Source organism: Scomber japonicus, chromosome 23 (assembly GCF_027409825.1).
Source record: "Scomber japonicus isolate fScoJap1 chromosome 23, fScoJap1.pri, whole genome shotgun sequence".
Lineage (NCBI taxonomy): Eukaryota > Metazoa > Chordata > Actinopteri > Scombriformes > Scombridae > Scomber > Scomber japonicus.
The window spans coordinates 25,211,021-25,226,854 of NC_070600.1; the positions used below are offsets into that span (position 1 = coordinate 25,211,021).

General features: G+C 40.5%; 1 protein-coding gene across 1 annotated transcript in view; it reads left to right on the forward strand.

The window, feature by feature from the left end:
- The window catches only part of LOC128353157 (NACHT, LRR and PYD domains-containing protein 12-like), a 48,546-nt gene extending 35,149 nt beyond the window's left edge, over window positions 1-13,397 (forward strand). Inside the window, exons 8-11 of the mRNA XM_053313837.1 lie at window positions 10,782-10,955; window positions 12,409-12,459; window positions 12,698-12,829; window positions 13,385-13,397. Of these exons, the coding sequence (XP_053169812.1) occupies window positions 10,782-10,955; window positions 12,409-12,459; window positions 12,698-12,829; window positions 13,385-13,397 (370 nt within the window). The remainder of the gene's footprint in view (window positions 1-10,781; window positions 10,956-12,408; window positions 12,460-12,697; window positions 12,830-13,384) is intronic.
- The last annotated feature ends 2,437 nt before the right edge of the window (window positions 13,398-15,834 follow it).

The following is a 15,834-nucleotide window of genomic DNA, read 5'->3' on the forward strand; positions in this document are numbered from 1 at the left end:
ACTTGATATAGTGACATGAATGAAAGATGATGGTGAATGATTAATGTAAATGAAAGATATGTAATTCTGTGGAAACTAAGAAAATTTGTAAGTTTTATTGAGTTTGACTTTTAAAGAATATTTGAAATACTGGAGTTGATATCAATCTTTGATTAATGCAATATTTGAAACCTATTTTCATCAATGGATGGTCTCAGTTGTGCGTGCTTCAGACCCACGTGTACGCACAGCAAGTGGAAGATGTCAGAGAGCGTCGCAGGACTGGGCGGGGTGAGGATGGTGCGGTTGGTCAGACTGCCTGGTAGTTGTCTGCTGGCAGACTTTGTTTCAGTGGGTTATGATGAATCGTAAGGTTGACAGACGTTTGTCTGCCCAAAAGTTCTCTCAGGTTGATGAAAGATGGAGGAAAAGTCCAATTTAACTAGTTCACTGTTTACATTTGTGGAGATATCTCAGCGTTGGCCTCACGTCAAAATCATCAAAAATGTCTAAAACAGGCTGAATGCAAAACTTAATGACGTGTTTCTTTAAAGAGCCTTTTCTCTGTACGTTGCTGGCGAAAGTTACAAGATTATAAAACTTAAGAAAACTTAGATAAAGAATAAATAAAGATTAAGCTAAGAAAGTGTGAGGTGAAGAAAAGAAAAGATGGACAAAGCAAAAGCTGAAATAATGCAAAAACCCATTTCAGATGGGCAAAAGCTCTTTCAGGTGCGTGCAGGTTCGCAAAGCCGGTGACAGATGGGTGCAGCTGGTTTTAGTACCTGGGGGAGTGCTTGTGTGACAGCTAATCAGATTTTTCACAGCTACTCAGCTTTTTCCAATGAAACTTTGCATCTGCATCATTCATTCAGTATTTAATCCTGATTATAAAATACATTAATACAGAATATAGGATGTAATATTCTGATATTGATATGACAGCAGCTTGATTCTTCAAGCTGACATTCATCAAAACCTGAAGAGGATTAATATGATCAAGCATAACAGTTTGTTATTCTATTTATTCCATGATAGATAATTGATTATCATTATAATGTAAGGATAACAGCAGTTTAACATTTTCTCACATTCAGTAAACAGCTTCTTATCAAAATTTGTGTTTATGAAAGGAGAAAGTATGTATGTAGTATATAATGACAGTTTTTCAAGTACACATTTAGCTAACATCGCTGTACTAGCTGTTACAGTGGAGGTTTCTTTAGGTAATTGATAATGATATAAGTAATTGGTATTGTTTAAACCATACTTTTACTTATGTAGTAGTTGTCACGTTTGGTTGCACAAGGGAATGTTAATGGATTGTCGTGTATTCAAGAGAGAGAACTTGTCAGGCTCTATATTAAACCTGGTGCAATTTATTCATCTGAAGGTCAAAGGTGACGTTGAGTAGATGATGTATTGGGCTATTCTGATGCTATGTCCGTTACATGGGTGAGTAGATTTGTACATAATCCTTGGTTTGAGTGTGTGGGTGGTATTGGTGGCAGTGACATGTCATTCTAATTATCTGCTGCTAGTACGTATGCAGGTGCGGTAGGGTCTGCTTGGTTTCCTTGCAGTGTGTCTTACAGTGTCTTCATAATTATGGAATATATAGGATGGGGAGATAATCTTGACATAATAGGGAGTGGATGGTTACATGGTAATGTAGGTTCTCTGAGTGGAGAGACTATCTCTCCAGCTATTACCAGCTCTGAAATGCATGCCATGGAAGGTTAATCAAGGTGGTCACACAGATGATGTGTCTTAAAGAGTAAATCACAACAGCCGCCATTGTGGGGCCATTCCCCGTATTTTTGGAATATGTAGGATGGAGAGAAAGTCTGGTCACTTTGAGAAGCTATGTTTACATGTTACATATCCGTTAGATATTGTATTAGTCAATTGCATTCAGAGTTTTGAAGGTTTTAAAGTGTTCACATTCCAAGTATAGAGCCTCGAAAGACTTTTGTATTGTTATTATTCATTATTACCTTCTCGAGTCGGGAGTGGGTAATTTGCGCGGTTGCTGACGTCCTTGGATGTGGTAACCATTTCTCATGCTCCCACTTTGGAATTGAACCCTGATTCCCCATTATCCGTGAACACCATGGTAGGCACAGAAAGTACCATCGAAAGTTAATAGGGCAGACATTCGAAGGAGATGGTACCGTCACGAGGGCCAGCGATTGGCTCGAGGTTATGTAGAGTCACCAAAGCGGTGAGTGCACCCTGAGAGGCACCCCGCATGGGTTTTAGGTCTGATAAATGCACGCATACTCAGAGGGCAGTGCTCGTTTGCATGTGTTAGCATTAGAATTGTCACAGTTCTCCAAGTAACGGTGAGAGCAATCAAAGGAACCATAACTGATTTAATGAGCCATTGGCAGTTTCCCTGTACCAGCTGTGTGTATTTAGACTTGTATGGCTTAATCTTTGAGACAAGCATATGCTACTGGCAGGATCAACCAGGTAGCCCTCAGTCACTGGCCGGCGTGGGAAATGCCTGCCTGGCCTGTGCCTCTGGATGTTTTGCTGAGCGGAGCCCCGCATGCTGCCGCCACCTGCACAGGCTTTTATGGCCCGGGCAGGCATTTGGAGCTGCGGAGACCGAGGTTGTATCAAAAACGCCGAGCTTCGGTCTCTCAGCGTTTGGAGCTACGGAGACAGAAGCTTTTTGATACAGCCTCGGGTTACCAGTCGACGGCCGGCAGAGGAGACGGGCCGGGTGTGGGCCTCGGATGCAGGGTTTGAGAAACCTCGTGTGGGGCTCCATCGATGGGCTCCATTGAAGGAACACTGGGACAGACGGAACGTCTCAATCTCGCCACAAACCGGCCGGCCCCGGGACTCACGGGAAGGCTCAGAGCCTCCCGTGGGTGTCTTGGGCCATAGAAGCGAACCCTGCAGGCCGGAGGAACCAGTCGCCCAAACGCCAGCACGGCCGGCTGGCGGGGGCCCAATCGATCGGTGCGACAAAAGTGGATGATAACCGCAGTAAGGCCCTTGAAACAGCCAAAAGAGCACCTTGCCTGGGTCGGTTACAAGTCTCCTTAATCCTATTTTTCTCTTCAAGTGAACGCCGTGTGAAGGGGTGTTTTTGAAGAGAAATAACTGAATTTTCTTTTTCCGCGGTCCCGCTTGTAGTAGCCATCTCTCCTGAAATGACTGTTAGATGGAGCTTTATTGACAGTCACGTTCATGCTCACGTTGACCGATGGGCGTGATTGACAGCCATAATTGTTCAATCACAGTAGATTAAAAAATCTAAAACAAAGCCAATTCGCTGCCAATATAAGTAGGCGTGTCCGGGGCGCACAGGGATACAGACCTTGGTTCAGGTAGGGGGAGGGGAGGTCGGGGTTGTCAGGAGTTGCTGGGAGGATCTGCGTGTGTGTGTGTATGTGTTTGGGTGTGTGTGTGGGTCATAGGAGGTCCGAGTGGGAGCGAGGGTGGCCAAGGTGTCATTTTTAATTTTGCGGAGGAATCTTTTGGAATATTTTCGGTTTTGGAGGCTATGAAATAGGGTACGGATGGTTGTGTCTAAATCTGACTGTATGGAGGAAATACGGTGGTACCTAATGATTTGAGATTTGATAATGCCTTTAAATGTGTGTTTTGGATGGTAGCTGTTTTTATGGAGAATGCGTGTGTGTCTGTATCCTTAAAATAAACCTTTGTGAGTATTCTATTGTTAGTTGTGTTGATGGGTTGAAAGAAAACTGTGGTATCCAGAAAGTTAACTTGGTGTTGATGTATGGAGAATTTGACCTTTATATTTGGGTGGTGATTGTTCAGTGTGTTGATTGTTGGAAGTGTGAGATGTGGTGTGGCCAGATACCTATTATGTCGTCCAGATAGCGGTAGTAAATTGTGGGCTTTTTTTCACACTTGGCCAAAACCTCTCGCTCCCACTCGGCCATGTAAATATTTGCGTATGATGGAGCATATCTCTGACCCATGGCTGTTCCAGTGATTTGTAAGTATTGTTGATTGTTAAATTCAAAATCATTGTTATTAAGGCAGATGGTTAGAAGGTCGATGATTTCTTGATCCGGTCTATTGATGTCAGGGTATTTTTGAAATACGTTCTGGATAGTTTTAACTCCTAGGGTGCTATTGATATTTGTATAAAGGCTGTGTATGTCTATGGTGAACAGATAAGCATGTGAAGGAACAACCATGGGTCGGATAATGTCCAGGAAATGATAAGTGTCTTTGATGTAGCTGGGATGTTTTGTGGAGAGGGGATTCAAAAAGTGGTCAATGTATGTAGAAATGTTATAAGAGGTGCTATTACAATCAGATACTGTAGGTCTACTGGGAGGAACCTCAAAGGGAACTGTCCAGGTAGCGGGGTCTTTGTGGATTTTGGGGAGAAGGTAGAATTGTCTGGGGCGTCGGTTGTCCGGTCCTAATAAAAAATGTAACTGTTTTGTGTTGATGAATTTTTTATGGTGTAGTGATGTAATTATGGTTCTGAGTTCCTTTTGGGTATTGCTTTGGATGCTGTGTGGAATGTGTCTGTAATATCTAATATCTGTAAGTTGTCTATTTGCTTCCTGTAAATATTGTTGTCTGTCTAGTATTACAATTTTTGAACCTTTGTCTGCTGGTTTGATAATAATATTGTGGTTTTGGGTGAGTAGTTTAAGGGCCCTGCGCTCGTCCCTCGACAGATTATCGGGGATATCTGTCGAGGGGCGATATATGCGCAGGGCCCTATTGTCCGATTTAATTAGATTTATTGTATGTTTATCCAACTGGGAAAGTTGTGGTTCCCAGCTGGATCTGTATGTAAAAGGAGTGTGATTGTGGTTGTTTTGAAGGTGAAAGTGGTCTATAAGTTTGATTCGTCTGTTATATTGATGTAAGTCCCTTTGAAGCTCCTCCCGGTCGAATTTGGTGGGGCGTGGGATGAAAGATAATCCCCTCTCCAGGAGGGTAACTTGTGCGGGTGATAGTGTGAGTAGTGTTGAAAGGTTGAGGACATTGGAGTTGGGATTGTTATGTAGTAGGGTAGGAGGATGTGGATCTGAAGTGTGGGGGTTCTGTGACTGGGGAACACTGGTGTGGGTGTTTGGGTGAAGGGTGGGTGGGGGATGAGCCAGGTTCGGGTTAGTGTTATTTATAAATTTAATTGCTTGCACCAGTTTTGGAAGATGTTTTGTGCTGTGGAAGCTGTCCAGTGTATATTGTCCAGTTCTGTAATGAAGGTGTCATGAGGGATTTCGAATAGGAATGGGAAGTGTGTGACAAATGTGTTATTTGTTAGTTGTGTTGTTGAATTGGTGTGAGACGGGTGGAAAAATTAATGATGGGGAAATAAATGTGTGCATTGGGGAAGGTGATGGAGGCATGCTTGTAGAGTAAACGTAGTTGTTTTGAAGATGTAAGTTTGAAATCCTGGTCTCTGTTGTTTAGTCCTATAGAAAGGACGACTCTTTGTGAGGGGGCTGATGGGGGCCCACCAACCCCACACACTGTCTGAGCAGAGAGTTCAGATTGGGTTCTGTTTTTGGCCATGTCGGCCTTTAGAGTCCCGCTCATCATGATGTTATTACTGCTCTGGAAGTTCTTATCAGTGTGTGTGGGCTGGGCTTCTTGGCCCCCCGAGTTATCCCGGTCACCAACACGACCTGTGGGAGAAGTACAAATGGAGGGTTAGGGTTAGGGTTAGAGTTAGGGTTAGGGTTAGCATACCCCCCCGCAGTTCTAAAAAAACTCTAAAAAGGGTTAGGGTTAGGTTTTGTGGTGCTGGGTTCTGAGCGTTGTGTTGCAGGGATAAGTGAGGCCCTGCAGCTCTAAAAGAACTTAGAAAAATGTTGAGTTTCGTGGTCCTGGGAAACTAACTTCGACCCAGGCCAAAGGCTTTGGCATACCCCCCTGATGTTGTAAAAATTACTCACTTTGGAGCTTTGTGGTGCGGGATAGATGCCTCGCCATCTATCTCAGACCCTAACCCTAACATTAACTTATTACATTTGATTCTAACCAATGTTTTCTGCTCTTAGGGTAAGTATTCCCATTAAGTACCAAAATCTAAGTTCAGCTGTTTTTTATGGATACTGACATGATATATAAGGGAGATAGTTTCTTATAAAGTAACATTTATCTCTCATTTGAAAATATATTCATTAGTTTATGTAGATTTTGGAATAAAAATTAAAGATATTTAATGAAAAAAGTCAAAAAGTCTGGCATGGGCTTAATTGCTACTGTGACTCCAAATAAGCCCATGTCATTATGTATTTACTTAATATAAAAAAATATTGATTTCAAAGAATTAAAAACAGCAATATATGTATTCAGTAACATGTTAAATATTAAAAAATTAGGAAAAAACCCTCTTGAGCAAAATCTTAAAGGTCTGACTTCAGATGTAATCCCCTTTGTAATCATCATTTTCATACGTAACTGAAAGAGATTACAGTTACATCTATTATGTAATTAAATTGTGTAATGCCGTTACATGTAAGTAGTCACTCCCCAACACTGATTGCAGCTTTGTGTAGCACTATCTCCCAAGTCAAATTTCCCCTGACGGAAAATAAAGTATATGTTGTTTCATATTTGATCTTTATTGTCTCTCAAGAGAAATTCATCTTGGGCATACGAAAAGAAAGTACCAGCGTCTCACATCAACACACAGGTTACAGTTACACTTAGCTCTTTATGTAAACATAAAACACAGAATACACATAATGCCTAAGCATCTAGCAGAAGTCACTGTACAGTAGCACAATGCTCCATCCTTCCTCCACTCATCCCCACACACATGCACATTCACTCTCTCACACACACACACACACACTGCTACAGTATAAATAAATAAATGAATGATTAAAAAAAACTGATGAGTGTATAAGCAATTTGGGTGTGCTAAGTGTAGAATCAAGAAGGGCTAGGGCCATAAATCTTGATGACTTTGTGGATGTGTAAATAAAACTGTTCTGAAACATACTGTATAGCCTGGTTATCAGAATCAGAAAGACCCTGGTGGGAAATTCTTGTTACATTCTTGTTACATAGAGCAAAGACATGAGTGTGTCTGTACTTTATTCTGTTTGTATCTGTCAGTACCTTCTTTTTCCCACTAATTGTTTTGACAATAAATGTACACCTTTTAAATTAAGCTGCATGTGTCTCTTTAATGAAAAGGATAACTAGCCTATTTTAAAAACAATGAATCGCCTAACACATACTGTATACATAACACAATAAAACAAGATTGTTGTGGAACTCAAAATGTTAACTGTACTGTTATTAGTCTATGCACATTAGATCATTAGTAACATTAAATGTAGCACAATAAACCAAAGTATATCAGTAGGCATTTCCTGAAGTATTTCTGATACTTTTCTACTAGCCTGTATACTACAACAGTATAATAAAATCCTGAAATGATGGCTTTTATTCTTGGTGTGCTACTTGATAACATACGGGTTGACATCCATACGTTTCAGCTATTTTTTTTTAAGAATCTGGGGGAGAATTGTGTTAAAAACAATTCTGGCCAGATCTTCTCCTGTGCTTACGATTGAGCTCTTTCAAACCACTTTAAATTTTAACCTTTCATCTGCACTGTATGTCATTTTATGCTGCAACCTTATATTTAATGCTCTATTCTAGTGTTTTATTTATCTCTCTTTCTATTTTTCTGTACTTTGTTTTTATTTTATTTTTTATTATTAGTATGTTTTCACTTCAGACCTGACAGCAGAGATCTGTGTGAATGGGCATGGAGAGATGGATCTGTGAGGTTTGCCCTGAGGTGCTGCTGTCTTGACAAATGCAGTGCAGAAATACATTAATACTGAATTGCTCATACTGTCAACCATACACACACGTCAAACACCTCCTAATCACCCTGAAGAAAACTATACAAGCGAAAGTAATTATTGCAACAAAACAAAATTAGAACATTGCACTCCAAATGTTTGTTTTTTTTAAAGATTTTTCGGCACAGACGCCTTTATTTAATAGACAGACAGGAAACAGGAGAGAGAGGGGGGTGTGACATACAACAAAGGACCTCAAGCCAGGATTCTAACAAAGGTCGGCTGCGTATGTGGCTCTAACCACTCGACCACATGCGCGCCTTGCACTCCGGATTTTTATAAAGCTCCGGTGCAATAGGTCAACATGTTGACTCGCCTAATGTGACGGCTGATGTTGCATGGCGGCAACCAGATGCTTAATGTCTGGCACAATGGATGACAGTCTCAGTCAAGAAATGGCTCAACATTCAGATTATTGCTGTATTTAGTTTTGAATGCCTCGAGTGCAGAAAATCCAGTCTCACAGAGGTACGTCGTCAGGAAAGGCACAAGGAAATCTCACAGCTCTGTCGGCCACATCGGGATACTCAGAAGCAACATGAAGCCAAAAATTTGTCAGGTGCTTCTGCGAGAAGACCAGTGTCAACGTGGTGTCAAATGAGAGATCCAGCAGACTGTCTTGCTCTTTTGCACTCAGGGCGGCAAGGGCCTCGTCAGTGTGCATGGCGAATGGGGTTTCTATCCAGCTGCATTAGTATTTGCGCAAATGTATCTTCAAACCCTGCAGGTGCTCTTTGACAGCATTGGTCACAGTGATGGGAAGCTGGATCTGTTCCTTTGTCAGAAATTCTGACAAAGGAGTCAAAGGAGTCATAGTTTGACTGGTCGACTCGCTTAGCCCACAGCGCCAGTTTTCTTATAGTTGCCTCCACTCTGTTCTGGACATTGAACATGTTCACAGCTATTCCCTGAAGAGCTAGGTTCAATTTAAGTGGCTGAAAATATCAGCCAGTTAACCTAATCTAGCCAGCCACTCAAAATCACTGAAGCGTTGTGCAAGTTCAAACTTTTGTCCAGAAAAAACACCTGCACTTCAGTGGACAGCTCTTGATGAAGTTCACTGCTTTGACCGCCTCGTCTAAAACATTCTTAAGATCTGGGGGCATTTTCTTTGCAGCAGGTGTATGCTGCAGTGGACAGATGTTGCTTGAGGAGCCACAGCTTTCACACGCCTGACAACTCTGCTGTGCTGCCCCAGCATCGCACGGGCTCCATCAGTGCTCACTCCAACACATTTGGACTATTCAATCCCGTTGGAAACAATGAAAGCGTTAAGAATGTGAAAAATGGCCTCAGCTGTGGGCAGAGTTCTACAAAATAAAAAGTCTTCTTTTATCTCTGCATTTTTTTCATATCTTACGTAGGCAAGCAGGTTTGATACATTTGTAATGTCGGTCTATTCATCCAGTTGGAGGGCATAAAACTGGCTCTCTCTTATGCTTTGTATCAGCTGCTCTGACACATTATCTGCCATGTCATCAATTCTGATTTTACAGTATTGTCCGACAATGAGATGAGGTTGATAGGCTGCACTGCCTTCTCTCCCAACATCACCTCAACTATTTGTTTTGCTGCGGGAACGATTAAATTCTCACCGATAGTGTGTGGTTTTCCCGCCTTAGCGATGAGCTGGGAGACCTGACATGATGCTTCCGCAGCCTTTGCATTCTCGCTGCCCATACATTCGATTATTTTTTTCTTACTCTGATATATCCTGAGCTTGTTCTCAAAAAACTGAAGTGGCCTGGTCACATACTGTCCATGTTTTGTTTCGAGGTGATGGCGCAGTTTACATGGCTTCAAGGCTTCATTTGACAGTGTCTCACAGCACACTAGGCACACCGGTAACGTTCAGCCTCTGAGCCTGTCCAAAAAAATCCCAGACCTAAATACTCAGCACTGTACTTTTGCCGACATCTTCCTTTTGTTTGGCAGCAGGGAGATCACTTGTCGACTCACCATTGGCCTCTTGACTCTCTTTTCTTTTAAGTCTCCCTGTTGCTAACTGGCAATCCATTTTGATACTGCAGTTTTAGCTGGGTGAGAGGAGCGGAGAGTTTGGGCTGTGTGACTGTGGCGCAAAACAGGGCCGTGGAGCAGACCAACACTTTGTAGGCCTATCCCAGGACAGGTGCAAGTGTGGGTGAGAGTTGCGAGAGACTGGCCAATGGTTATAATCTAATTACTATTTTAGGCTATTAACATTACTCTATTAATAGGCTACTGTTCGCGGGAAAAACTAAACAAAACATGGATAGAGAATTTAAACATTTTAATATCTTTTAAAAGTAATTTTGTTTTAACATCTGAAACATTATTCATATATTATTTTATTTTTATATAATTACAGTACGCTATTGCACTCCTCCAAGGCCCTATTTGCCCCATAGTCAAATCTCATATAAAAATTATTAAAATAATTTTCTGTCTCCAATTCATTCATTACATGCAGTACTTCCCCTTATTACAGTTCAAATTTGTCATGTCCTTAACTGCATCCTAGAGTTGATCAGAGATATCTTAAAGCCTCATATTAGGTTCACAGTCACTATGGACAGGAGGATTGATTACTGCCACCAATAACATGTTTTAATAACACAAACCTACTAAACTACCAGATACAGGAGAGCTCATGTAATAAATAATAAAGGTTTTTATTCCAACATGTCTGATTTCATATTGATCCTCTAATTGCAGACATGACTGAGGTCAGCACTATTTTATGACGCAGTGTTGACATGAATATGTGTCTGAATGTTGTGGTGACATTTGGATGATGTCTGTAGAAGGCTGACATTATGATGATCCACAATAACACAATGACAAAGTCACTCTGCTCATTTTAGAGAAAAGCTCATTGATGAGGACATAGTAATGTTGAACTACACATTTAAAACCTGAACACATCTGATTGGATTATTAATGGATTTTAATCGACATCATTTATTCTTTATTCAGATTGCAGTGCTGCAGTTTATCAGAGATCAGCTGTGATTATCTGGTCTCAGCTCTGAAGCGCAACCCCTCCCATCTGAGAGAGCTGGATCTGAGCTACAACAAGCTGAAGGATTCAGGACTGAAGCGTCTGTGTGGTTTTCTGAAGAGTCCAGACTGCAAACTGGAGACTCTGGGGTCAGTTCACTGTCTGTCTGTTACTATTGTTGATCTTAATGTTTAACAACTGAACCTAATTTATGTTCATACATAACTTACATCATGAACTTCACTTGTTTCCATATTTTCATTTTTTACTATACAAAGTTTATTGTGTAGTTATAAAAGATCAAGGATTTTACTTGTCAATCAGCCATGTAAGTACATGAAAGAAGAAATACAATACTCAGGTCCCGGTGAATTAAATATACATCAATATATACACATACACATACATATACTAATATTTCAATTATGTATATACACATACATACATAAATCTACATATAAGCATATACTAATATGCTGCTTTAGTTGCTTCACTTTAAAAGGTCTTAATGAGAGATCTTCTTTATTTCCATCTGTACAATAAATCAACCTTGATCCTGATCCACTTCTAAGTCAACTGGAAGTCCAGTCTTTTATTGATAAGCAAAGACAGTTTAGTAATTTGAAGAAACAATGCAAACTTGAAACAATGTAGAAAGAGATGTGTTTGGTTTAAATAATCCAATAATATTATTATAGTTCTAACCTCTTAATGTTGCTCTAAGAGTGCACCAGAATGATGCATTTGACTTAAAAATGGACAAAACAGTTTTCCAGGTGAGCATGCCCTTGGACCCCCCTAAAGGGTCAGATTGAGGTCCATCCACCAGTCTCTCAAAATTCTGTGGGAAACACAGAACTATTATTATATTTTTCTTAACACTTGCAGGGCATTGAATGGCAAATTTTCATTAGGATGAGCCCCCTTAAAGTACTCACATTCTGTACTTAAGTAGAAGTACAAATACTTGTGTAAAGATTACTGGTAAAAGTAGAAGTACTGATTCAACTCCTTTACTCAAGTAAAAGTAAGAAGGTTCAGGGTCTGAGAGGTACTTAAGTACAAAAGTAAAAAATAAAAATTAAATTTTACCTCTTTCTCGGACTGATTCATTTAGTGCAGGCCTGAGTGCGATTGTTTCATTCTGACTAACGCACACAAACCACAACAAGGGGTCAAACAAACTATGGTTCGGTTAAAACAAAGCACTAAATGCTGTTGTGGGAAAACTCCTGGCAAGAAAAGAGCAGTTCATAGATTGGCAGCACCAGGTGCTCCAAATTTAAGTGTCAAAAGACTCTGCCCTTCAGACACCTCCTGCAAAAAAACGAAAACAGAATGAGAACAAGCTGCTGAGAGTAAGAACAACCTTCGGGCGGGAGAAGAGAAGAGAACAGTCACTTGCTGAAGGAGATATATTTATTCATTATTTTCTTTAATGTGTTTTAATGTGTATAATCTGATCAGTAATATTGATCCTTCAGAACACACACACACACACAGATCAATGCAGGTGTTTAAAGTATTTTTATGATTCAGTGCTGACATGAATGTGTCTGAACACAAATGGACTTTAATCTGCATCATTTATTTTTCATTCAGATTGAAGAACTGCATTTTGTCAGAGATCGGTCCTCTAGCCTCAGCTCTGAAGTTCAAGCCCCTCATCAAGAGGTGAAGTCATTTTGTATTTTTTGAAGTACCAGCATGTTGTTATATTGTAATATTAATGAGACCTCTTTTTCTCTGTGTATTTGGAGTTTACATTTTCTAAACTTCTACGTTTAACCCTTCTTCACCTTCGATGAGATTATGAAACATTTAAAAATTTCAAACAAGAACTCATTTATTCTTCATTCAGATTAAGGGACAGGTTGTCATCGATGATCAGGTGTGCATCCCAGGAATCCTGCCCCTCCCGTCTGAGAGAGCTGGATCTGAGTAACAACAAGCTGAAGGATTCAGGACTGAAGCGTCTGTGTAATTTTCTGAAGAGTCCACGCTGTAAACTGGAGACTCTGAGGTCAGTTCACTGACTGTCTGTTACTATTGTTGATCTTAATGTTTAACAACTGAACCTAATTTATGTTCATACATAACTTACATCATGAACTTCATTTGTTTCCATATTTATGTTTTACTGTACAAAGTTTAGTGTGTAGTTAGATGAGTGATTGAGTAAGATGACTGATTGTTAAAGAAAGTGTAGAAAATGTTCACTGTTAGTTGTTAAAGTCAATGAATGTTTCTAATTGTTGGTAAAGAGTCACATCTGTATTCAGAAGATCCTCTCAACTAATATCTGTTTGAAACTGATCCAGTTTACTTGATGAAGGAGAAATATTTCTTTATTATATTCTTTGGTTTTTTGGAACCAAATCTTTATTGGCACTTATATGTATTTACAAATATTTCCTTAAATAACTCTGACACCATAGGTACAAATACAATTGAAAAATCTAAAATAAACATCAGGACACATAACAGATCGGCTGACAAATAAACATACTTTGTTCCTGTTGGACATCCACATAGACTAGTATGCAATAGAACTGTCTTTTTCCTATTCCTCCTTTAGGGAACGCTCCTAGAACATAAGATGGTGGGTCCAGTGGTAAATCAATGTTCAAAATAGAGAATAGTTCTTTCTGAATCCCCTCTCTGTAACATTTCAATTTAGGGCAGTCCCAAAATATGTGTGAGTGGTCTCCGATCTGTTTACAATTTCTCCAGCATAGATTTGTCTTGCCACCTTTAAATTTGGATATGATCAAGGGGTTTTTAAAATACCTCATTTTTATTTTCCAATTAAATTCTTTCCACATTGGGCTATTAGTTATTTTATGCCCCTCTTCACAAACATCTTCCCAAGTTGTGTCTTCAATGATAACATTCATCTCTAACTCCCATTTTTCTTTTATGTACAGAGCAGCAGCGGAACAAATCAGTGCCAGGGCGGGGCACATGACCGGGCCCTTTAAACCCAATAAAGCTCATGATAATGTAACCTATTTTTTTGGCAGTCAGCTTAGAGTCAATTTATGTTTCTTCTGGTTTAGCATTTACAGTGTATATGTGGGGGGTTTATTTTGGAGGGGTGGAGCAGCAGTGTGCATGTTTTTGTGTGCTGCAATTGATGAAAAAGGAGATGTGAAAAAGAGTAATGAAGGAGTGCACGTTCTATTCAACAGTGGAGCCTCCTTGTTTTTATTTTATAGTCTGTCTAAGTATAGGATGTAACCTGCTTGGACATCCACCATAAGACAAAAAATAGAAGAATAATAAAATCGCTTTACAACATGTGCATGCCCACAACAGCGGGGCTTACAAGTATTACCACATTTGACACACAGTAATGTCAATCAAACGGACATGAAGTCTAACAAACCGAGAGAACAACAAAAACATTAAGCTACCTGGCCCCTAATAATAAATCAACACAAATTCAAAGCAGTTCAGCACCACGGATAGCGACCACATCATTCTGACACCCACTTTAACTATTTCAATTAATGAGAGCACAGTAGGCTACTGTATCAATAGCTATAAAGTTTAGTGAAATTGGCACAGTGGCCCACATGTTCACATATAAACAAAAATTAAATATGTACAGTACTAGGCCTACTCGCAACTATTTGAAGGGCATACGACGAGTCTTGTGCTCTGTGAACTCGTCCACGATGCGCTGTATGTCCATTTTCTTTGCTCTGTCATTCTCTATGGACAACATGGCAAGTCCACTCAGTCTCTCCTGTCCCATGGTGCTCCTCAGGTGGTTTTTAATTAGTTTTAACTTGGAGAATGAGCGCTCAGAGGTTGCAACAGTGAGGGGAAGAGTCAAAAATAAAAGGAGGGCATTGCAAACCTCACTGAATGTAGAAGTTACTGCTGGGTGGTTGACAATGAGCATTTTTGCCAGATCCGCAAAAGACTTTTGCTTTGGTATCTGGTCCTAGAAAGAGGTTCTAAAAGAGAGCAGCTGGCCAGGGAAGCTGGGGTCGATGTCCCGACTGTAGTGCTCACTAAGCCGCCGGGCAGCTTGGTGTAACTCCTCATCTCGTGCTTGCAGCAGTGTGTTGGGGTGAATTGCCTCAAATATGTTCACAGTTCCATTTAAGCTGGTGAATCTTTGGGACAGTTTCTGGATGATGATATCGAGACAGGCATTAAAAATGTTCACCCAAAAGGCGCTCTCTGCGTCAGTGAGGCGACTGTCTTCAGAAAGTTCATCAAAGTGACGCTTAACTTTTCTGGCCCTGGTTGTTTCAAACTGCGTTTGACTTCCCCATTTAGTAGCTAGAGCAAGAGGGGCAGACTTAACCTCATCAAATTGCTCCCTAAACTCCATCAAAACACTGATGGCGTTTTGCAGTAGAGTGGATGCTTTCAAAATATCAGCGTACTTAGCTTGCAATAACTGTGAGGCAGCGTTTATACATTCCAGAATCTTGGTTTGCATGTTGACCAAAAATATGAAAGAAAACTTGCTTATGGCATTCTTGAGTGCACTTGCTTCACCTCACTCATCTTTTTTGTCACTGGTCAGGGATATTTTGTCTAGGGCTCTTATAATATCTCCATATCTGTGCCTTAACGCAAAAAGTGCATCATGTCGAGAAGACCAGCGAGTGGGACAGAGGCGTTTTAATGTGACATTTCTGCTCTCTGGTGTCATTAACTCACCAAGGAGCGCCCATTGTTTGATACTGTGACCAAAAAAGTTGTCTCTACAGTGTCATAGAACTGCTTCACTCCAGGGACGTTTTTAACAGAGTCGTTGAGAGCTAGGTTAAGATTATGAGCAGCGCAATGAACATAACTGGCAAGGGGCTCCTTCTCTGTTATTCTTGCCTGTACGCCTGAATACACACCACTCATATTCGCGGCCCCATCATAGCCCTGTCCGCGGCATTTTGACAGATGTATTCCGTTCTTCTCTATAGAGCCCAGGATTTTGTTTTCAAGCTCTGACGCTGATGAGCCCACAGTCGCTTCAAAACCCAAAAACACTTCATTGATCTCTATATG